This window comes from Pectinophora gossypiella, unplaced genomic scaffold, assembly GCF_024362695.1.
Source record: "Pectinophora gossypiella unplaced genomic scaffold, ilPecGoss1.1 Pgos_35, whole genome shotgun sequence".
NCBI classification, from domain to species: Eukaryota; Metazoa; Arthropoda; class Insecta; order Lepidoptera; family Gelechiidae; genus Pectinophora; species Pectinophora gossypiella.
This window is the reverse complement of record NW_026063245.1, coordinates 81,056-105,519: the sequence shown is the minus strand read 5'-3', so window position 1 is coordinate 105,519 and position 24,464 is coordinate 81,056. Positions and strand designations below refer to the sequence as shown.

General features: G+C 43.9%; 2 protein-coding genes across 2 annotated transcripts; both read right to left on the bottom strand.

Annotated features, from left to right (window-relative positions):
* Positions 1 to 15,310: 15,310 nt before the first annotated feature.
* On the bottom strand, positions 15,311 to 17,736 carry LOC126381092 (uncharacterized). The gene is made up of 5 exons (XM_050030626.1): positions 17,252 to 17,736; positions 16,726 to 17,185; positions 15,770 to 15,893; positions 15,551 to 15,671; positions 15,311 to 15,488 (listed from the first exon to the last, which is right to left on the bottom strand). Exons 1-5 carry the CDS (start codon positions 17,416 to 17,418, stop codon positions 15,311 to 15,313), a joined length of 1,050 nt encoding a protein of 349 aa, XP_049886583.1. The 5' UTR covers positions 17,419 to 17,736.
* On the bottom strand, positions 17,593 to 21,225 carry LOC126381090 (uncharacterized). The gene is made up of 5 exons (XM_050030625.1): positions 21,018 to 21,225; positions 19,901 to 19,992; positions 18,398 to 18,499; positions 18,003 to 18,130; positions 17,593 to 17,772 (listed from the first exon to the last, which is right to left on the bottom strand). The coding sequence occupies exons 1-5, from the start codon at positions 21,215 to 21,217 to the stop codon at positions 17,593 to 17,595; spliced, it is 702 nt and encodes a 233-aa protein (XP_049886582.1). The 5' UTR covers positions 21,218 to 21,225.
* Between the last annotated feature and the right edge of the window lie 3,239 nt (positions 21,226 to 24,464).

Here is a 24,464-nt window from a genome sequence, read left to right as displayed (position 1 = left end):
TATAATGTTGGTTACATATCGTTCGACTGGCGACATATACCGCGCGCGATATTGAGATATTTTCGCGTCACGTTACATTATTTCATTTTATGGTCGACTTTCAGATCTGTAACTGTCTTCGTGAAACGATTATAATTATAGTTATTATAGAGAAAACATCGACTTAAGGCGGATGTTACAATCCACCCCCAATACTTTTCCATATTGCGTGTCGGTCGATATAGATCTCCAAATACAAGAAAACTTTCAACTGTTACAAGATGAACAAGCCCTACTCACTTTAATAGGAAATGAATAACGGACGTCAGTTGTATGATAGTTTGTTTACAGTTTAGCTGAACGGCCTCCCACTAATGTCCACTTTTCCGTACAAGTATATGAAAGTTCCGCCTCAAGACGATTTCATACTATATTTCTACATTTAAAAGTTTAAGGCGCTTGCGGCGTCACGCTACATCAATATGTGTTCCACGCTCCTGTTGACTGAAGTAAAGCTTATGCGTGTAGTGAGACGAATAATAATAGACTGATTATGTTCTGTAGTGTAGTTATGTTCTGTAGATAATGGACAAATCATGTCCAAGATAACTCAAGTGCCCAGATTAAATAGCCAATCTCGGCGGGTGACTGCCAGTGATCGATACCTACATCCCGCGACATCCACACGAACATGTCGCTACATGTGCTATAGTAAGTTATTATCGTTTACAATCGTGTTTGAAAAAATCACGCACTTTACACGTATTTTGATTTGATCGATAATTTTTTTTTATTGATATTACATTCTTCATCATATCACGCCCACTGCTGGGCATAGGCCAATAATAAAGTAAGAAACAAAACTAAACTATCTTATTTACCTTCTTTATATGGTTTTCCCGAATTTTCGACTACATTGTAGCGATGACAGTATACACGGTATGATTGAAAAAGTGTTTTGTAGCAAAATGATACGAAACGACATAACAAGTAGCATGGTAGCTACACGAAGAGCAGACTCATTAATTCGTCGTGACGCCATGCTTTATGGAGCAATGATACCCTCACAGGATCCGAATACCATTAAGGAGACATGAATACGTACGTGAGCGAAATCCGGTAATTTCAATGAAGCTCTATTGTGTGTCATTGTGACGTAATGGAGACAGGTCGTACTGCGCCCGTGAGTGATGCGTCCACGACGTGGGGCGCGCCCGCAGCTCTACTAGCGTCTACTTGTTAATACCGACTAGCTGGATTACTAAACTTTCCTGGTACATTTGTGTCTTTCAAAATCGCCGGGCACTCGTAATTTATCGGCGTATCTTAAGTTGAAATGCTACCTAGTGCCTATGATCAGACTTTTCTTCCAACGTATTTTAGATATCATACTACAGCACCGCACTCTATCACAATATCTTTCACTCATAATCATCTATCTTTATTTTTTTTTTCTTTTTGGCTCTACACTATCCTTAGTATGTTAAAAAACTATGAAATCAGTCAAAAGTACCTGTTTATCGAGTGATCCTTGTCACCGGATGATTTTGATGTAACAGTCAACGTTGCGACAAGATCCAACCACCGCGACGGTTCCCAAATTATTACGACGTGTGCGTGTGGAAAGATTACGTAGAGAACCGTTTTCATACATACTCACGCCTATTAATTATCATTGTCATATTGGGGGAAGCAGACACTATGGGTATCAGTTTTCTTCTATCTGCACGCACGTTCAGAGCGATTTCCATTTTAATTCCCTAACAATTGTCTATTGTGAATGTAGGTTCGTACACCTACTTACCACAATTATTACGGATGAAAACATTTAATAATTCAACCTCGAGATGAAATTGTGAATTGTAAGCACGTGCCGATATAATAATAATAATTTTTGATGCTGACACCGTTGGTGACAATGTTCTAATACCTAAATAAAATCAGGATAATTTAACACTCCATTACCTCAAAAGTGTTAAAATACCTATATTTGTTCAATGTATAACAACGACGGATATGTATACAATTATAAATCCATACAGCACTTTTGGCCCGTTGTGAGAATCAACCGGTCTCTGTTACTACGCAATTGTCTCGACATCATTGGCTGTACAAAGCAAAATACGAAAGAAGCTTCAATATGTTCGCTTGTGATTTGTGTCAGTTGTGTCTGTCTGAATCACATGGTAAGCAGAGACTATTTATTTATTTATTTATTTATACCTCTAGAATTCCATTTGTTTTGATCCTGACACACTTCACTCATGAATATTCCTTTTGGCGCGGACATAATAATGAAAGCATAGTACAAACAAGTTTTATATTAAATTACTTTTACCAATACTTCACAAACCCCATTTTCTTATTCAATCTAAGCTTCCTTTGATAGTTTTGTCATAATATTTGACTTGAAAGAGAAGAGAAAGAAAAGTGTGTCAGGATCAAAACAAATGGAATTCTAGAGGTATAAATAAATAAATAGTCTCTGCTTACCCCGGTGGGAAATAGGCGTGAGTTTATATATGTATTTGATTTGAAATATTATTAGCTTTGTAAGTTGTTATAGATTATACGTATATAATTATGTTAAAATACCGATCATTATAAATATACCCAGTAAATAAATATAACTAAATTAACAACAACGACAACATTTTGAGGGTTCCGAACCTCAAAAGGTAAAACGGAAACCTTGTAGGGTCACTTTGTTGTCCGTCCGTCTGGCAGTCTGTCCGTCAGACCTTTTTCTCGGAAACGTGTGTAGATATCAAGTTGAAATTAACATGAAACACATATGTCTACGGTCTCCTGAAGCTGTATAAAAATCTAGTATTCTAAATCAATGCAATCCAAAGATATCAACTATTTAGCCTTATTTTCATACGTTTCACTATTACGAATTTGTGGCGGATCTAACTACGATGACCAACTACGTTGACGATGTAGTTCCACTCATATCAACAGATGGCAGTAGTGCAGATATATCGATAAATGTCGCTGTAGACACACTAAAATTACCAAGAACGCTCCTCATCAAGTAAAATACTACTACTACCCCCTACGTATTTATATTTGTTTCTTTACACCCATTATACCATGGGTGCTAGGTGATACCAATCATCTGTGACCCAAACATGTGCAAATGTGACCCCCCGGACCCCCTGGCCCCCGGCCTCGCACGGCAGCGCGGCGGGAGACCTAAATCACGCCACTATAATGAAGCTGTTAGGGTTAGCCAGAGACTATTATAATTTCTTATTGTTCAATTTTACTTTTCTTACTTTCTCTGCAAACACTCAGTAACTGTGCCATGCACACGCGGTGTAATCATGCTACAAGGTGACTTCAATGCCTGGTGGATACAAAACAAAATTCGACTGTTTCGCCTAATTGACGGTTAGTTATAACACAGACCGGACAGGACACGCATACCTGATAAATTGTTTACAAACTCCAGTATTAAAATGTCCGGTTCAAGATATTCCAGTTTTTCGTTATTTGCGTCGGGAAGGAATGTGCAAAGCAATCGAATTATATGATTAGATCTTCTCTAAGTGACAACCTTACATATTGAAAGTATGCATCTGTGTGTGTAATGAAAATACATGTATAAAATAATGTCCGTGCAGCTTGTGCTTGAAACACCTTGTATAAATCCATACTTTCATTTGAAGATCAAAAATGAAATACCGCGGTTTCGCGCCAATTTAATATATGGAGATATTCGTCATCTTCCGCAGATAACCTGAGCTTATATTATTAGCGACTCACCGTCGACGCCACTCGCACCAACTTTATATTAAATTAGTCTCGTTGCGAGCTCATACGAGCGCGAGTACCTGCACTCCAGTTAGTCACGCCCACGTGGCTGCTTTGACATGTTCTCATATCATCTTCCAAAACACAACACTCGCACAGTAGACAATTCGTAAAGTATATTACAAAATAAAAATATAAGTTTAAAATCTAAAACCTGACTACGGAAAATGTATGAAAAAAGAAAATGGGTTTGCATTTACTCGATCATTACGTTGAATTGATAAGAACTGCTCAAACATGTTCCGGATGGGTTTTATCTATACATCACTATTCGGAAGAATTTCAGAGGCATATACCTATTTTCCTGCTTCATACTTTTTCCTTAGACGGGATTTAGATTTAAAACTTATATTTTTATTTATAAATAGGAAAAAATTCTAATAAAATGGTAATCTTATTCATTGTATGATCGGCGAATAAAACCACGCTTATGTTTACAGATACAAAGTTCCAAGTTTGCATGTATTTATTGGTAAGTTGTACTTATAGTTTGTACCCGCAATCTTTCAATTTTTTTAAATTTTTCCTCACCTTATGGTTATCTGGAAGAAATCGCTTTAAGCTATAAGGCCACCATTTGCCATTTACTTAGTTAAGAGTATTTTTGTAATTATTTCTTTTTATTATGGTGCAATAAAGTGTATTTGTATTGTATTGTAGTTCCGACAAACAGGTTTAACTTCAGACCAGGGTACAATCACTAAACAAACTAGCTACTCGTGAACTGCTGCTGTGGTATGAGCGGTGCAAAGTTGTGGAATGCGGGCGACGACTAGTGCCACCACTAGACCGGGCAAGTGTATTGCCGATTGAACTGAGAAGTGAATTATGCAGACAATACTTACCTTTGAACACAGGTACACTACAGCAGCTGAAGTTTTACTTGGCTGAATAGAGAAATGTTGAACAATGTTATCCGAAGTTGTCACAGAGTTGCTGCAGTGTTTGGAGTAAGTTGGTGGAATTTGTTAACGGATTTTACTCAGCTGTGGAATCTAATATTCTTTGCTGTTCTTTTTATTCCCGGGCTATTGTAAATCGAGTAGATACTTTCAAAACTACAGTTTCAACAATACTATGATATATTCTACTATACATTAACATGAACAATCTGTAGGAAATAACAACCACACTGATCTATTACCAATCTACAAAAGATGAATAACGATTGACTTTAGTAACAGCGTAATAAAGTATCGAAAGAGACGGGTGAACCTGTCATAAGTTAGATCACAGAGGATATCTGGTCGTTATTAATCTGACAAATAGTTCACGTGAGCACAAAGGTCTGGCTGATATATGAACGTCCTTTGTGGCGCGCAACTAACGACGTCCATTACGCGTCCGCCGCCTGTAAGCCCGGCCGCGGTCGCCGCCGACCAGCTCTCTGATCACAAATGCACTCATAGATAGAGTATTAGTTTTACAAAATGTCACTCAAAGGTACTTCTTCTGCAATGTTACTTACGGTAGCTACTATCCGCTCAGTATCGTCCTTCAATAAATATTGTACCCAATTTAAACCCCATAGGAGACGGTATCTGTTTACTTACACTGCTTTACCTACTAACAACACTCACGCTATTGTCGTAGGCGCAGGTAGGCTCTGAGCTGGTAGCTTAGAATTTTCATAGTAATTGTGTGCAATTGGTTTAATAACTGCGAGCAGCGTTAGCGGGGAACAGCGGCGGCGGCGGCGCGGCTGTAAACATAAAATCTTACTTACTGCCACAATCCCGGCGCGTCTCATTATTATTAATGATACCAACGTTTTCCTATTTCCTACTCCAGCACAATACCCGACAAAGCCCAATTCTTCAAGAAAATTAATAAACAAATTTCATTAAAGTCCGGAGAACAATTTAATTATAATTTTCATTGGAAAGGTTTTTAATCCCCTACAATAAGGGATAATGAACTTGTCACCATTGACACAGGCTCGATAATTAATTGCGCGCCGACTGCGAGCCAGTCAATAGAGATATTTTATTGGCCCTACACCCCGTGACGCGCCCCACAGCCGAACATTGCTTCTGCCAATATAATATACAACTTTAGGCGTACAAATCGAGGCCGGTCCAACTCATGCAATATTTCATAATCCTATCGCAGCACATTTTTTCTCTGAAAAGGGGAATACAAATTTGCTTCGTTTATCGAGTCGAGAGTTTGAGAGTGTTACGATGTAACGTAGTTAATTTTTTGTAGCGCGTAGCAGATGCTACGCTGCCTACCACGATATTAAATTTTAGTTACGCTTATGTTGTAAAGATTTTAGCTTTTACAGTTACTTAATATCCTTTTTTGTATTATACAGGAAAGCTTATAGAAGATTCTACGTATAGGTTTGCAGATCCGCGCAATGGGTTTCAGATCCCCGTAATCAGCGCTTGTCACCAACAAATGGGCGGAATTATTAGACTTGCGTCATATAAGAGCGCATGAGTAACTTTTCAAATTTTGCCTAAATAAAAGGAATTATATTATATTTTTATTGTACGTAATTTTTTTTCTATTATTTACAACCTACAAATGTTGTCAACCTTTATCGTAGGCTTCCCAACAAAGTCTGAATTTACACAATGCTTTGGTTCCACCGCCCTTACAATCTTACCCTCGTCACTTCCCCGGGGCATACAGCTCCATTCATTAAGTGAATGCCAAAATTATCACAAAATTGTGTCTGTGTTTATCATAAAAACGAAAAATAACACGAAAAGCAATGCACTGCAGCAAAAGTATTTCATCGCTTATTTATTTAAATATGTCCAATGTCCATACTACACAAGCTTTGAATAGGTACGGAAAATAAATTCTTCAGCCGAACAAATTACATTTACTTTGCAACGAAAAGGCATAACATTTTAGAAGTTCTGAGGATTGAAGAATTATGTTAAGTGATTGTGTTTATAATGGATGATCGTTTTGCTAGGATTTGCTAAAAGTATTGAAGATGTTGAGAAATGTGTGTTACCCCGCCTCGCCGTTGTACATTAAAGTTTTTCTTATATCTTTATGTAGAATACATATATTTTTTTTATGTAGGTAAATAATGTATGTCGCCGTAGGACGTTTATATATGACCTCCACAGTCTTGGTAAAAATTCAAAATTCGTTTCATGATCTCAATTCTATTTGCATAAGGAAAACATTTATAAAATATTGAAGCTATGATATACCAGTATATATCGTGTAAGATTTCGTAGCGTGCTACGGCTGGCTACGCGACCCGTAGCTACGAGTAGGACGTCGTAGCAGTCGTAGCAAGTCGTACATCACAGAAGTTATCCCGCCTCGTATCTTGTTCCAATGCAGTAAAGATAACCAACTGCATCAGTGGAGCGCGGAGACGTAGTGTACATTGTAACTTGTGACATTCTAACACCGAACGGGTGTTACACACTGCAAATAAGAATACTGGCAACACCACCGCGGTGGCCGCTGTACTCGAGGCACCACACAATTACTCATCCACAGTAAAATACGCAGACTTTACTGCAATTATTCAGTTTGAACCGTGTTTTGTATTTACAGAAAAAATAACGTTTGAATATCAAATTGCAGTGTTGTAATTTAGAGAACTTGTCAAGTGTAAAATCGTATTACATCAGCTCGAGCTAGTTTGCTTTAAGTACAAAGTGAATAAAAATGCTTGAATAAGTAAACTTCGTAACGGCTCAATAGCTTTTATATAGAGGTACCCTTTGTCAAGTCTAGAAGAATTCTAGATCCATGTAACTCCATAAACACGCATAAATAAAATTAACTGTGAAGATGAAAAGTATGTTTGCGAACATCTCCTTTAACTTCATTTTCATAAATTTAAACTCAAGAACCAAGTTCGCAACTTTACCGAAATTTTCTACAGACTGACGACGACCATGAGTTACCTCAAGTTTGAAGCGCACGCTGAATGTGTCCTGACATAATCAGTTATTCATAAAAAAAATCCTCAGTATTAGCTGCGTGAGTACAGCCTGCTTTTGGAGCATTTAGTACAAATTTAAATTATAATATTAAATTATGATTTATATCTGTTGAAATATTACGTCATATTTCAATGAAATTCCCTATGACAATATTGTCGTATCTGATCACAATGTTAACATGGGACGCGCGGAAGGACAGCTTGTGTTTTATTTTTCTTCCCTCATGTCTTTGATGGTAGGGGCAGGTTACACTAACAACTTCAGGGGCCGCTGAATCAACATCATTAAATATGTATGGACAACTGTTACAACCTTTCTGTATTGGTCAAATGTAGATTTTTTTATTTTAACGATTTACATGCTTGTCAAGTGAAGTCTTCAAAAGAAATATACGAAGGATGAAAAATAATTACAAAGATAGGTAATTTATTATTGCCATTATGATACAGAACGACGACCGGCAGCTGCCCACACCCTACCACACGTGGCACCACCCTGCCACACGCGGCACCACCCCGCCACACGCGGCACCACTCCGCCACATGCGACCACGGTGCGACGACACCACGCACAACACACAACAGTAGCTGACATTTTATTTGATATCCCCAATTAGATGGCTCCCGTCCCGCCGGCGCCGCTAACATCTAAATTATGCACATACATAAGCCTAGACTCTCCAACTTGCTTCGTAATGAAAGCGAACGCAGCTCGAGATGATTGATGTGTTGAAAGCTCAGCTGTAATGCCCGCCACAGCGCCGCGACCGCGCTCGTGAGCTGAACACGACCAGTCGGGTGTGAAAAACGCACAATTAGCGAACACTTCCCGCGTGACTATCGTGATACTTAGTCGTAGTATAAATCAAGTAGATCACTTCCAGGTGAAGTCACTCGAATCAGTGCGATCAGGAAGCAGCCCCGGTGTGCGGTGAACCGTGATGTCCTTACAGACGTCGTTAGTGGATAGCCGGCTGCGAGAACCTCGACCTTAATGTCATAGCAGTTAGTACTTCTATCTAAGTGATGCGTGTCGTTGTTCGTCCTCGCAGCAAGCTTCTTGATATAGTCTGCTCTCCTGGTAGTTCGCATTCAACACATCTGTTAGCGCCGGTCGACCCTCCGATTATCATAAACCACACTGCTTACAAACAGAAATACACGATTGTGTACCTATCAATGAAAAATATTTCTTTATTTTGCTGAGTAAATTTTGTTTGTGTGGGAATAAGTAACAATGATTGATGTAATCCGAAAGTTTATTTTGTAGTTATCTACTAAAACTTTAAGCGCAGTCGCACAGACAGTTTTCTAATTCCCTGGTAATTGTCAGCCGCGGCTCGCCACACAAGCTCACGTGTCACCAGTCACCGGACACAGACACAAGCAGAATAATTCCCGGCATCAGCAGCGGAGACGCCCTCACTGCGCCCTAATTACACCACATTATCTAGTTACGACCTCTAATTCTACGCTACGACCTTTTCTCCTCGCAAATAATTGTTCAAATATGAACATTGGACCTTGCTCCGGCGCCTGCCATAATAAGGGATCGCTCTCGTGACGGAGCACAACACGGACTTTTTATCATTTAGTGTCTGAGAGGTCCGCCGGCCGCGGGCGGCACGGGCGGGCGGCGGGACAAAGCCCGGTGTAATCGCTGTTCTTACATCGTTCATCCGTTTTATACCTCGCTAAACTCGCGCTGCAGACACTCATGTACGTAAATATAAGCTTGATCAACGCATTTGATCAAGTTTTATTTCGGAATAGCTATTCATATATTTCATGCTATGTAGCATCTATCGACATGCTACATGTATATATTTTTTAAATAAAATCTATTCTGGTACAGAACTATAATGGACCTCAGTATCAGAAGTACTTACTAAGCAGCGGCGAGGTCGACTGGCCTACACAATGGCGGAAGGCTGTTTAAATGGCGGCTTTTACCTGCCAATCTGAGGTCGTTATGAGGTCTAAAGTAATCCGGGCTTTAACGACTACGCCGACCATTATGCCCAAAACGTTAACGTGTCTTCAAACGACGCCACATCTAAAGACTTAATTACGTAGCAATAGCAAGTAAGGGTATAAAAGGACCTTTACTTTCTGTATGAGTGTGCTAACTGCAACCCGCTAGATCGAGTCGTGCCGGTGTGTGGCGGAGTGTCCCTGCTGCTCCTAGTACGTGTATCATTTTTTAGTCTATGCCACACGTAGACACGCCGCGGTAAGTTTCCGTCCGCATTCCGCCGTAATGGAATGAAACAACCGTCGGCCGCTCGCCGCCCGCTGCCCGCGCGGCCCTGTATCTAGTTTGTATCTCTATATAATATCTGCACTTTCCATAGCTATCTCGCTCCGCCGCATGTTAGGTACTGCTGTCATTGCTCGGAACAAATCGCCGTCGTTCCCCGAGCCACTGACATTGCTTGTTGGTCGTTACTCTCACCAACAACAACGCCACTTTATGTCTGCAAACGCTATTCAAAAAATTATCATCAACGTTTGTGCACTTCCATAGCCATTTCCAGTAGCTCATTTATTTAAAATGGCCATCGTCGCCGTGACCTCAAATCTGTTAGTGAATCCTCTCACGTCGTCCCCTACGCAGTTTCATTAAAAACTCACTGGTAGGGCCGACGACAACATCTTATCTTTAGGATCTCAGCGCGTGGGTACGAACAAAGAGTTATGTTCTATTCTCGTCCCAGTAAGAGAGAAAGAAAAGAAATGAATTTGTATAAGATATACATGTACAACGTTCGATCTGTGACGTTGATATTATTTTAGTTCTAACAAATATGATTCAATGCAATAAACACTCTTCATAGAAAATATAAATACTCTTTTCTTGCCTTTGAAAAGGGTACAACGAAAACTTTTTACAACAGTTGTGTTTTAACTGATTTATCTTAGCTTGAACTTTAACTGCTCGGTATACAACTGCATAGAGGCATCAGCGCCTACAGAAGTTATTACAAGCGGCCGCCCGCGGCTTTGTCTGTATACTTCATAAATGATAGCCTAGTTTTATTCTGATGTATGTATGGGCTATATAACTATTTTGCGAAGAGTAACAAATGAAGATGGAACTTTGCCGCGAAGCGCAGCGGGGGCGTCCCTCCAGCTGATCCCAGGCCTCATTCACTCGCAGTATTCTTATCTTATTACATTTTCATAACACCTAATATGATAACAAGGATCACCCATCTCGTGTTCCAGCAGAACATTTTCGGGGATAATGCAGAGGGCGCGGTGTGCGCGGTGTGCGGGCAAATGTCCCGGCCATCGCAGCCGGCCGACTGTTTAACCAGAGCTTATGAAAATGCATGCGGCGGCGCCGGGAATTAGCATGTCTCCGTTACCGGAGAGAACAATGCCTGACTTATGTAAATTCTGTTCATTCCTCGCGCCTAAGTAAAGGTTTTAAATTAACGCGAAGTAAACATGCGGACAAAGGGTAGTTTCCAATTAGTCAAATCAGTTACTTCTTTCTAAACGTCAAAATACGAAATTAATATGGAATTTATATGAAATAGCAACCTGTGACGTCATATGAAAACGTGACAAATATCGCAATTATTATTATTAATTATTTATTTATTTATAAAAAAAAGTTACACCAATTATTACATTTTTCTTAATTAAAATTCATAAATAAGTCAAATAGGAAAAATAAAACTTTTTTGTTACCTTTAGATCTGTCTTTATTTAGTAATCAGAATCTCATAGTTTATCTTTAACCTAGATATCCACCCAAGCTCCGTCTCACACGGAGCAACTGAAACTAGTTACTAGCTACAGTTTGTACTACCTAACAGTAACAAAATTAAAACTGTAGCTCTGTCTGGTAATTTCGAAGTAATCGGTGTACATACATAAATAATAATAATAAAATGAGTACGCATTGAATTAAGAACCATCGCCTTGTTTAAGTAGTAAAAAAGTCGTGCCCAGTACAATACGAGTATCGCGTTACTAATTATTATTAATCAATAACAGTGCATTAGAATGTATCGGCGGTGACGCCGTAGCACATCGTTAGTGATTTGTGTTTGTAACTAGTATCTTTTGAGCCTTGTGATACGGGGCTAATACGAGCTGCCGCCGTGTGTGGCCCGCATGTGTGCGTGGCTGCGTGTGCGTTGCATAATATTATGATGATTCACAGTAACATATTGCGGACAATTTAACATTTTAGAAGCGAAAATAATTGTACCCACTTAATAGTCGTTAATAAATTGCTGTAATTTAAAATAAAAGCACCGCGTTTATAACGTGAAATGAAAGTACAATTTAGTGTAAAATTCACGCACCCCGTTGGTTTTCACGTTTAATAACAGTGGCTTAGTGTAAAGCTGCAGTGCTGGCCACAACACCACGCGACCCTCGCGCCCGGGACTCGGGTTGCTCTGGAAAACTAAATGCTCATTGTTGAAATATAAAATTATACTTTCATTTTTCTATACTTTTGAGTAAAGTACAGAAAACTTTAGCTCGCTCACGACGCTGCTCAAATTGCAATATTTATTGTCATTGAATTGCAACTGTGCGGCTTACGCCGCAGCGGCAGGAGAAGTATGTCGCTAAACTTGAGTTGAGAGCCGCTGGTAACGAACCCATTGTGTGTCCGACGTCGACCCACTGTGCGGACACCCGGCACAAGCCGTGGTACAGGTCCAGCACGCGATGATACCACTGGGAGGCCTTTACTAAATCAAAACAGCTTTTAGTTTTCTCAAATTGTTTATTCAACTTTTACAAATAATAAATCAGGTCAGTACCACGACATGATGGCTTCATAAATGTCACAAAATAGTTTATTAAATTAATATAGATAATTCAAAAAGTGAAATTCTACAAGTTACCGTATTCTGTACGCGTGCTGCGTTACGGTTATGCTCACGTTATGTGTAGTACTCACTGACATACTATATATATATATAGAAATAGACTCACAATCACTAAGGATTTTTTCTACAAAAAAGTTCAAACCGTGTTGTAAATACGTATACATTATATTATATATAGCTACAAACCCATGTACCTATTGACTGACTGACTGACTCACTGACAGGGTTGTTCTCCCAGAAGGAGTGTCGGGGGGTAAAAATGGTGTATGGGGGATGTGATCAAAATTTTCCGGTGAGTATGGGAAAACTTCCAGATCTTGGAAAACTGCTCCGCATCAGGGAGACACCCTACGGCCTGGCAAAACTATTGCACCTGGAACGATTATTTTTTCACAAAACCTACTTAAATCTTGGTCAAATTCTATTGTGAGTAAAAAAAAATCAAAATGGCGGAAAAACAAGATGGCCGCCATACAAAATTTTGTTTTTCCAGAAAATGTCTCGGGGGTAAATATTGTGTATGGGGGTGTGATCTGGACCTCCCAGAGAGTATGAAAAAACTTCTAGATCTTGGAAAACTGCTCCGCATCAGGGAGACACCCTACGGCCTGGCAAAAGTATCACACCTGGAACGATTATTTTTCCACGAGATTTATTTAAATCTTGGTCAAATCCAATCGCCGGCGAAAAAAAACCAAAATGGCGGAAAATCAAGATGGCCGCCATACAAAATTTTGTTTTTTCAGAAAAATGTCTTAGAAGTAAATACAATGTATGGGGGTGTAATCGGAACGTCTTGTTGATTATGGAAATACTTCTCGATCTTGGAAAACTGCTCCGCATCAGGGCGACATCCTACGGCCTGGCGAAACTATCACATCTGGATCAATTTTTTTTTTGCACTATGTATTTAAATCTTGGTCAAATTTTATCGCCGTTGAAAAAAAATCAAAATGGCGGAAAAACAAGATGGCCGCCATACAAAATTTTCGTTTTTCCCGAAAATGCCTCGGGGGTGAATTTTGTGTGGGGGATTTGGTCGGATCGTCATGTTGAGTATTTAAATACTGCTAGATCTTCTAAAACTGCTCCGCATCAGGGAGACACCCTAAGGCCTGGCAAAACTATAAAACCTGGAGCAATTCTTTTTCCGCACAACATATTTAAATCTTGGTCAAATTTTATCGCCGGTAAAGAAAAAGCAAATTGGCCGAAAAACAAGATGGCCGCCATACAAAATTTTGTTTTGTTTCCAGAAAATGTCTCAGAGGTGAAATTAATGTATAGGGGTGTGATCGGAACGTCATCTTTGAAAACTACTCCGCATCAGGGGGCACCCTACGGCCTGGCAAACATATTACACCTGGAACATTTTGGTTTTCATGAGACCTATTTAAATCTTGGTCAAATTTTATCGTGGGTGAAAAAAAAATCAAAATGGCGGAAAAACAAGATGGCCGCCATACAAAAGTTTGTTTTTCCAGAAAATGTTTCGTTGGTAAAAACTGTGTATGGGGTTGTAATCGGAACGTCTTGGTGAGTTTGGAAATACTTCTCCATCTTCAGAAACTGCTCCGCATCAGGGAGACACCCTACGGCCTGGCGAAACTATAAAACCTGGAGCAATTTTGTTTTCGCATAACATATTTAAATCTTGGTCAAATTCAATCGCCGGTGAAAAAAAACCAAAATGGCGGAAAAACAAGATGGCCGCCATACAAAATTTTGTTTTTCCAGAAAATGTCTCGGGTGTAAAAATGATGTATAGGGGAGTGATCGGAACGTCATCTTGGAAAACTGCTTCGCATCAGGGAGACACCCTACGGCCTGGCAAAACTATAGCACCTAGAACTTTTAAGATTTCACGAGACCTATTCAAGTCTTGGTCAAATTCTATCGCGGTAAAACAATGGCGGAAAAACAAGATGGCCGCCATACATAGCTTCGAACTAATACAGGACACGCGAGCAGCTTGCTGCGAGCGAACCACGCGAAATCTAGTTCAATTATATAGGTAGTATTCGTTCCCTCAAATTAAGATAGAATAGAATAATTGATGTTTTGTTGTGTTATTTTTTTTTTTGATGTTATGTTTGATAAACTAAAGAATAATATCGGTTGTACATTGTCGTCATTGCGATTGAATTTGATTTTGACACGCTATCTCTTAGTGACAAGATGCGCCGCGGACACTTTTTTATAGTGATTGGTAGTCTCCTTGTATTTATACGAGGTCAATGGTAGTAGTGCTTATGTTCGTGTTCGTGGTGCGAACAGTCAAGACGTCCGGCCGTGTAGTGGCTCTGATCGCAAACTATATATTTCCCCTAGAATGCTTTCTATATTTATTCAAAAGGCAACTTATTTTTTAAGTTTCTCCGGCAAGCTCAACTCAATTCCATGTAAGCTATATATTTTTTCCGTTACGATTCTATCGAGTTCATGCATTATCGGCGGCGGCTACTCGAAAATCTTGCCTCGCGGCGATAGATACGCTCGTGATCGTACGCCGCAAGCTCATCTGGACAACGTGGTCCACGTTATTTGTCTAATGAATAATAACTAGGACTAGGCGTCTGTCGACCGTCAACTTCGGGCGATCGAAGTCCATGTTTTTAAAGTATAAAAAATGTAAGTATGTAACTTTATATTAAAACGTTCATAATAGGTGCGTAGAAGAATCATATAGTCGCGATTCCCGCGGGGTGCGTCCCTATAGGATGTTTTATGAGTGCAGTATATCGGGCAGCAGGCTGGGCTCGTCCGTGTGGTCGTGCGGCGCCAGGTGGCACTTGAAGTCCCGCGACGCTCGCGCCCGCACGGCGGCCGCCGCCCGGCACCACGCGCCCGCCGCGCCGCCCGCCGCCGCGCTCAGCGCGCCCTCCGCCACCGCGCCCGTCCACCTGCCACACACACACGTCACACGCCCGCCGGGGCAGTACGCGGACAGCGCGGCGACACTCACCGCGCGTTGTACATGAGGTAGACGCGCTTGGCGCCGCCGGGCGGGATCACGAGCCGCGACGGCCGCAGCTTGAAGTCCTCGCACCCCGACCACTGCAGCCACACCGTCAGAGTCTCCGTGCCTGTTTGGTGTATACCAAACGATATACTGTTCTATTTATATTCAACCACGTTTATCGTTAGCGATATTACTGGAAGTTGACGCTCATTACAAACTCACGGCTAGAATGTGTGACGGTGAAGTAAGTCTTGCGCGTGTCGGCGTCGCACACGTAGCCGAAGTCGAAGTGGTCGGGGGTCACGCGCAGCACCGGCAGCTCCAGCTGCAGCAGCAGCGGCACCGCCTGCGGCACGAGCTACACGTGACACCTGACACGGTACGTGCGACATGACACAGTACGAATGGCGTGGTGCGACACGGTCGGCACGTCGTACAGGCGGCGTGACACGGCACCGTCGCGTCGCAATGACGGTACACAACATATTTTTTAATCTATCTCGCTCGCGTGATTAATAAAGCATTAGCGCAAGCTATAGGCAAAAGCTAACAAAAAGTGATTTCAACCTCACGATCCAGAGGTCCCGGGTTCGAAGCCCAGTGGGGACGTACCACAAAATCTACTTTGTGATCCCTGGTTTGGTTAGAACATTACAGGCTGATCACCTGATTTTCCGAAAGTAAGATGATCCATACTTCAGAAGGCACGTTAAGCCGTTGGTACCGATTACTACTTACTGATGTAAGTTATTAGTCGTTACATGAGCCATGTCAGGGGATTTTGGCGGCTCAATTGTACTCCTGACACCAGGGTTGATGAGGTTGGTAATACATATCACAACCCACACGATAGAAGAAGAAGATATTTGCATGTACCTACGTCCAGCGCGTTACACCATAACTTTATGCTATTACAATATGAGGTAACTACTACCTCGTCATGTATTATATTACTCATGTGTTACACCGCGCAGCTGCGATATATCGGTGCATTAACTATTAACTGTGATGTATTACCATGAATATTATTTAACGTGGATATTGTTGTCAATTGTCTGTACACCTCTGCGTACCCCTTCCGAGATACAGGCGTTTATGTTATATTAGAAATTGTTAAGAGTGTGTGTAACAAGGCCAAAGGCCTCCTCCATACTCGAAACAATATAAAGCTTGCTTGCCTTGAGCACGTTGTAGTCGTCGTGGAACAGCAGCTCGCCGCTGTAGGTGCACGTGTCGTCGTAGCCGGGCCGGGCGGCCGTCACGCTGGCGCCCCCCAGCGACACGGCGCCCGCGTCGCCGGCCGCGCCGCCGGCGCCGCGCGCCTCGCCCAGCACGCCGAGGGCCGCGCCCGGCGGCTCCGTGGCGCTCGAGCGCTCCAACCCCTCCGCCGCCGGCGCGGGCCACACGTCGTCCGCGCGCACGGACACCTCCACCGTCACTTGTACCGCGCTATGCGGCGGCAGCTGCAGCGCGGCCGTGACGTCTCGCTCGGCAGCCGCCGCGCCCGCGCAGCCGGCGCCGCACGCGCCGCGCAGCACGTGCCACAGCGCGGCCGCACCGTCGGGCTGCGGCGCCACTCGCGCCGTCACCGCCATGGCGCCGTCGCCCACGTTGCGCACGTACATGTGCTTGCGGACCCTGCGGACGCACGTACCGCGATCACGAACTCCCGCATGGAGGCGGTCGTTCCGTTAGTGCACTCACCTCAAGACGTCACCGGTGGGCAGCGCGAGCGCACACAGCCTCACGACGAGCGTATCGTGCGAGGTCTGCAGCTGGCCCTCCCCACGCCGTGCACTTCGCAGCTGCACCAGCGACACCGCCGGCTCCGGGCGGAACCAGCCCGGCCTGCATCGACAACCTCCACTCATACGATTTTGTAACTTCTCATCATACTACGATATAACTAGGTCTACAAGATTTCTAAAAAGAGTTCAGCCGAGAAACGATATCTACTGGGAGAGCTGTTTCATGGAATGGAAACTATTTCGACACGCTGGAATCCGTAAGGCCGTAAAAGAATTTCTTGAGGTTCTGCATCTCACTCAGACGGTCAACAAATCCTGGACAAAAGTAGCTGCTGTGTACCCGCGCGGCTGCAGCGGCAGCGTGCGCAGCAGCAGCGTGTGCGGCGGCAGCAGCAGCGGCGGCGCGGCGGGCGGGCAGCACGTCACGCGCCAGCTGCAGCGCTCGCCCGGGGCCACCTGCTGCTGGCGCGGCCACACCTGTATCAATAGCCGTTACTCGACATTCAGAATGATCATAAAATGTTGCTGCTCATAAGCAGGGGTTCAGGCTGTGAACTGCTCCAATACCCCAGTGTGCACTGCTGAAGGGGACTCCAATAGTTGACCTATGAATATGCTAGATCGCAGACCTCCCGTTGTTGTCCCGGTCTGGAGAGCGGTGGGAGTAAAGCATGGTGTGGTAGAGTATGGCCGGTGAGGCTGGTTACCTGGAAGTACTCGCCGTCCTGTACACCGCAGTCGGGCGCGAAGTACAGCTCCACGCCGGTGTCCATCTCCATCTCCACGCCGGCGCTGCCGCCGCTGCTGCTCTGCTCACCGCAAACGCTAGACATCGCTGGACACACAAGCAACATAAACTCAACGTGAAAGTTATCGCGAAGCATCCAGCTCGCAGGAAAATATCAAACTGATCGCGCTCTTTTGCTATAAAATATTAGCAGAGTACGCTTCTGTGCGTTCGGTCAAGTAGAGCACTTCAATAGGTTTAAAATGTTTATTGTCTTCATGCGCCACTCCGCGTTCGCTTCCAGATTACTCACATTAGACGACGCGTCAGAAACTTGTTGTAAAATTGTGGTACAACATATTATGTAGCACTTACAGTCGTCGTCGTTTTGGAAGAGGCCGCTGCACTTGCAGGTGGCGGGCGCCACGTCGAACAGCCGCACGCACACACGGAACGGGAGCCGGTCCTGCACGTACTCTGCACGCAAACAACTTAACTACAACGCTATGCACCTCATAATCATAATCAATGTTTCGTGTTGGTTCACTATGAATGGAGATATAGATTCAATGGCTAGTAGAGTGTATTAACGTTAATTACTTTGCTTTACTCACTGACAGGATAAAACAGTTGGTACGCCATCGGTACATTAAATGGGCGCCGACGACAATAAAACTACTACAAGTTATATAATATAGTGACATGAACTAGGTAGTTCTACAATGAGATATTTCAAGTCTAATATGAATAATGGAGTTAAATCCAGACTCTCAGACGGTCGCCGTCCAACTTCAACAAGTGAATACATTTAATTCAGCACTCGCTACCTAATGCGCATGGCGTGTTTGACTGCAGCCGGAATTATATAACATTCCTCATTTTAGTTTACCCGAGACTAAGACTAGCTTTCTTGGTCGGTAAAGGATACGGTTTAACAATACTTTAGCGTCACACAGGAAGCCGCTGTATAACTACAAATCAACTTGACGGGCAAAAGATTAAAGATTTCCTTAGCGACAAGTGGTATATTTTCAATGGTGTATCCTCGCATGCTCGGTGCAGTGGTCCGCTCGCTTGCAATAGTTTCGCGCGGGGCAAGTTAATCATTCAGCCCCGGAGGCGGCGCGCGCATGGTTAACGGCCGCTTCCAATGTGACAACGCTTGCGGCACGAGATGGGGAACTTTTCAGTTGCTATCGGCAGTGTGAATAAATGTGAGTGACTTGGGGGCAGATGAGTTACCTTGTAATAGAGGAGAATCTATAATATTTTAAACGCAATGTAAGACAACCTCTTTAACAACATACGAAAGAGTATTTTTAGTTTAAACTCTAGAAGTCAGCTGCTTTACAATAATTTTTGACATCTGGGGGGTTTAAATGGTCAAAGAAAGCAATATTGCTGTTTGACATTTGTTTGCAATGCGCACTTACTTTTATATGCGCAAATGTCAAATTGCAATATTGCTTTCTTAGATGAATTGTTCGATGTGGCAATTTTAACCTCCCTGTATTTGACCCACAGTGCCGAAATTAGGTTGTCCCTTGAATAGGTTGAATGTAAACGGTAAAAAGTCCTCCGCCGACCATCAGCCGCGGCCCACAGCGACAGCGGAGCAACGCTCGTAACCCGGGTCGCCATTTACTCAATATTTCGCTTTTTAATTTTCTCTCCACTCCCACCCAAGTCGTTCGATCCCTTCGTAATTGATTCTAAATTTTACGGTTAATTTCATTTTCAAGTTGCATTAACATCGGAAAATTACAATGGAATCACATCGAGCGACGATAATGGCACGCTGATGCGCGTGTGTGTGTGTGTGTGTGTGTGTGTGTGTGTGTGCGTGTGTGTGTGTGTGCGTGTGTGCGTGTCACCCACCGTGGTCGCGCAGCACGTAAGCGTGCACGGCGAGCGGCGCCCGCGACGTGTTCCGCACGTGCAGCGTGTGCTCCGGGTCCTGCGCTGACACCCTGCACATTTCGAGCACATTATCACTATAACTACTTGCTTGACATTCGACACTCACTTTTTATTTACTTTGAATCTACTTTGAATACACATCATGAGAATGTGATAACGATGCGACGGTAAGTATATCTTAAAACGAATTCATTTAACAACTATGTACGGCTCAAGGCCCGCTGACTGACAACTCACTGATAATAATATAATTTTTCTCCCAGAAGGAGCGTCGGGGAGTAAACATTATGTGATTGGGACGTCCTAGGTCCTGGCAGAACTATATATAACAGCTAGATCTAGAAGAACATTCCACGGGCGATGGGGCGGTTCAACAGAATGTGACAATAACACGACGTAAATGTAATAATTCAATTTGGTTCCATACAAAATCGTCACCGGCACGCACGCGGCGCGCATTATTTACAGCGCGCGGTAATTGGCCGGAACCAATTGTGCCAAATAACGCCCGAATTCACTCCCGGATTTATGGAATTATACCTCCTGAAATTGTATTACCACATTTTTTGTAGGCACAAGCCCTGTGCCGAGGTTTTTCTTGCAGCTACTTTTCCTCGGCTATACGAAACAGGGTACGAAGCTGCAGTAGATACGGTTGAGACGTTCGCTTCAAAATGTAGGTACTTAACTATGTTACCTACTGATAAAAACTACTACCTACTACTAATGATTAAACATATTTTTGAGTTTGAGTTTGACAATATTTAAGTATTTTAGTCCAACTTTAATTTAAAAGACTGTTTATGATACTACGTACGCATTTAGTCCGCGCAGCAGACATTTTTAGGAATAATGAATACAATCAGACAATCGAGTCTCCGAACAAAAAAATACTCGCATCGCTTACCGGACACGGCGCAGCAAGCAATGCGGCCCCACTTATCTCCAAAAACGCTAACTCGAAAATTCTCAACCCAAATTTAAGTAATATCTAAAGAACATTTGAGATTATTAACTTTCTACAGTACAGGTTGAGTAGGTTGTTCCTTTTCGTGTAAAATATAGTGTTAATAACCATAGTGTGGGCGGCTCGTCGGTGTAGTGGTGCTCGTCGAGCGGCGCGCGAGGCGGCGGCGGGCGCAGGGCGAACTGCAGCGGGCTGCCCACCGCCTCCACCCACAGGTCCAGCACCAGCGGCGGCAGCGCCTCCACCTGCAACCACCACACTTTACTCCCCGTACACGTCACACGCTCCCGTCCGCACTCAAGCATCATCCTGAATAATATACTTACGCAGAGAGACGTGCGTACGTCGTTCGTACAATGTACTATTATTGTTTATTTTCGATTGACAGCGGCATCTCCCCGCGCCGTGTCCCGCGCCACATATTACCACTTCCAGTAATTAGATTAACGTACAACCACTCCCTGAGGCCGCGGCCCAAACGGTGAGAGATGTTCCGACTAATTACTGCACACCCTGCCCGGGAGTTCTCTACATCATAACTACATAATACAATATTTTATTAATTACATGGTATTTTCACAGTCAAACATACGTCGAACAAAATACTACATGAAACGTTTCCAGTGACATACTCAGAGGACAACCTTCTTATATCGTTTGGATCAGATCCCAATATCAACATCGTTTGTCAAGGAAACGGCACTAGTATAATCGCGCGAATATTATGTGAAAGAAGTTGGCGTGTTGGGTGGTACATGATCCTTGAGAACTTACCTACATACGTAAATTCAACCCTATTTCTCACCGGGGTAAGCAGAGATTATGAAATTCTGAGAACAAGTTCGCCGCCGTAAAAAGAATATAATACCAGCTGCAGGCTAGACCAACCGCGCTATAAACAAGCTGCTTAGACTCGCGCGCGTCTCAACTTATTTCACGGGCCATTTACTTAATATAATTTTCTTTACGCCGCTCTTAATCCAGACAATTGCTAACGGAAAGCATTTTCCGTTTAGACACAAGTTGAGCTGAAAGAATATAGCATATTTGTATAAGAACTCGTTAGGGAGTATAAAGTGAACATATCTGACTACGCCCTGGAGCTTAAAGAGGTTATCTGTTATTACTTATTATAGTTACCTACATCTGCACGCAGCCCGCAGCGTGGTCACAGCGAGCCGCGACCCGCGACGTATCCCCGGCTATCTACATACCCCGGCTCCAGGCGCCCTCCGCTAAGTATCTCAGCGCTATAAATCTAATATTACCCGGCTCTTAATAAATTATTAGGAAGCGAAAGATAAACGTAAGCTATTGGAGAAGGAAAATACACTTCAGTGACAAACGTAACATCGTGGAGTGAGAGAGTTAAGTCGCGTTAAAGTAAGTGTGTTAGTTACCAGCAGCAACACCTGGTCGTGGTAGAGCCCCCAGGTGTCGGCGTAGGCGGCGACGGCGACGGTGGTGGCGGCGGGGGGGGCGCCGGCGGCGGCCGGCCGCGGCCGCAGCTCTCCCTGCGCCGGCGTCACCTGCACGCCCAGCCCGCTCGGCCGCACGCGGGCAGACCATGCATCTGACACAACATTATACTGAACCGCTAGCGACCATTACGCTTCATGCACATTTTTGTTATTAAATATTCAAAATTCGCTCATAAACGACCAGCTTGGTACCACCCAGTCGTTAAACCACATGCTCGTGCATCCGTGGGCAGTTTGTGGAGCGGACGGCAAAACTAGGAATGAAACAAATTCCGCGTACGTCTCGATAACAACCCGTGGTGGAGCGACAACGTTCAGGTCCTAGTAACAATATTTCCCACTGATCCCGATAGTCCCCGCCAGCCGACGTTTACTGAACTCGTAACATAAACTACAATGTATCGCTGCGGGGAGGATGGGCGCAAATGGCACAAACTAAGCCCCGCGTCGCCGGCTCCAGCGACCTCAAGTACTCGCGCCGATACACTTATCAAGGAATTAACGTATACTGAAAAAACAAACGTAAGTATATTACGAGTATGTTCCAATGCATAAATCAGAAAATTAATAACACGACGTAAATAGCCTATATACGACCCACAGCTAGGTACAATCCTCCCCTCGCCAACCGCGTATTTCTTCTTCGAGTTAAAATAAAAAAGTATTTTCCGTTACCAAATACAGAAAATAAAATCAGAGGATGACTTGTACATTGATTATAATGTAATAGTGATCCTAAGATGAAAAATACTAATTCCAATAAGTAGGTAAGTAAATCATCGCAGTAATTGGCTTGTCATCGAGCAAGTTGGAGGAAATTACCCGTCTTTGAGCGGCGCTAAGTGGTTTAACGAACAACGAAGGAGATGGACCCGCCGCCGCCGTCCGCGCGCCGCGGGATCTCGCCAGCGAGAGGACCATCCACCGGACACTACGCGGCTAATGAGCCCGCCGCCCCCCCCACCGCCCCCCACCGGATACACAGAGCAAGTGTATCGAATCCCTCTCAACCAGAATAACGAGGGAAACTTTACCGCTATCAACTTATATTAGCAAAGTTGTATCAAGTTATTATGGACCGTACCAAACTATGGCCCTCTAGAACAGACCGAGTACATGGAACAGGAGCGGAGGCGATGACGTCACGCGAGAGCCGTAAGGTGAGCGGCGCGCGGCGGCGGCGGTGCGACCCGCGCGGTGGCGCCGCCACCTACGTTAGCGGCCTATTCCCGTCCCTGCCGCGCTACAGTCAGGCGTAAACCATTGGTGCGCTGTGATTACACTCTGTCTCAAATTAGCGGTCCTTAAGTGCCAAACTCGTTAGCGTTGATTTACATAATTAACAATCCTTAGTTTAGTAAAAACTTAAAGTCCCACTAATTCGTGACATTATTACGAAAACTTTTCTTTTTCTTAAGACCAAACCCAAACGTCATCGAGAAGCACTACTAGCAATGGAATGGATATAACGTGTTGTAGTGTTGTGTAGCGTGTACGTATCACGTGTTGTTACCGGGCGCGAGGGTCCTCGGCGCCGGCTGCGTGCCGAGCCGCGCGGCCGCCGCCCACTTGGCCGGCAAACCACATACACTGCGCACACGCAGCCGCAACACGCGCTCTGTGGGGGTGGGCGCACGTTATACTAGGTACGCATGACGAGTCGACGGGACATCGAACAACGACACCGACTGTCATCTTCGTCGCCGGTCACACGTTGGTCGGTTACAACACACAGATAATTAGTGTAAGTTAGACAATAAACACCCGTCGAAGAGAAGACATGTTTCTTTTAAGAACGATCTCTACGCCCGCTACTGAGTGCAGGCCGAGGGAAGTATAGAGGGGTGTGAGCTCCGTGGCTGGTTACCGGTCCTCAGCGGCGTGCGGCGCATGTGCAGCGCGGGCGGCCGCGGCAGCGGCGCGGCCGGCGCCCGGCACCGCCAGCACGGGCACACGCGCGTCAGCGGCGGCGGAGCGCGGACTGCGCACACGTCGATAAACACAACTGTACCATTTTAAGATTACAGATGAACAGACAGAAAACACCGTCTGTCGGAGTTGTTCTACGCCGTAG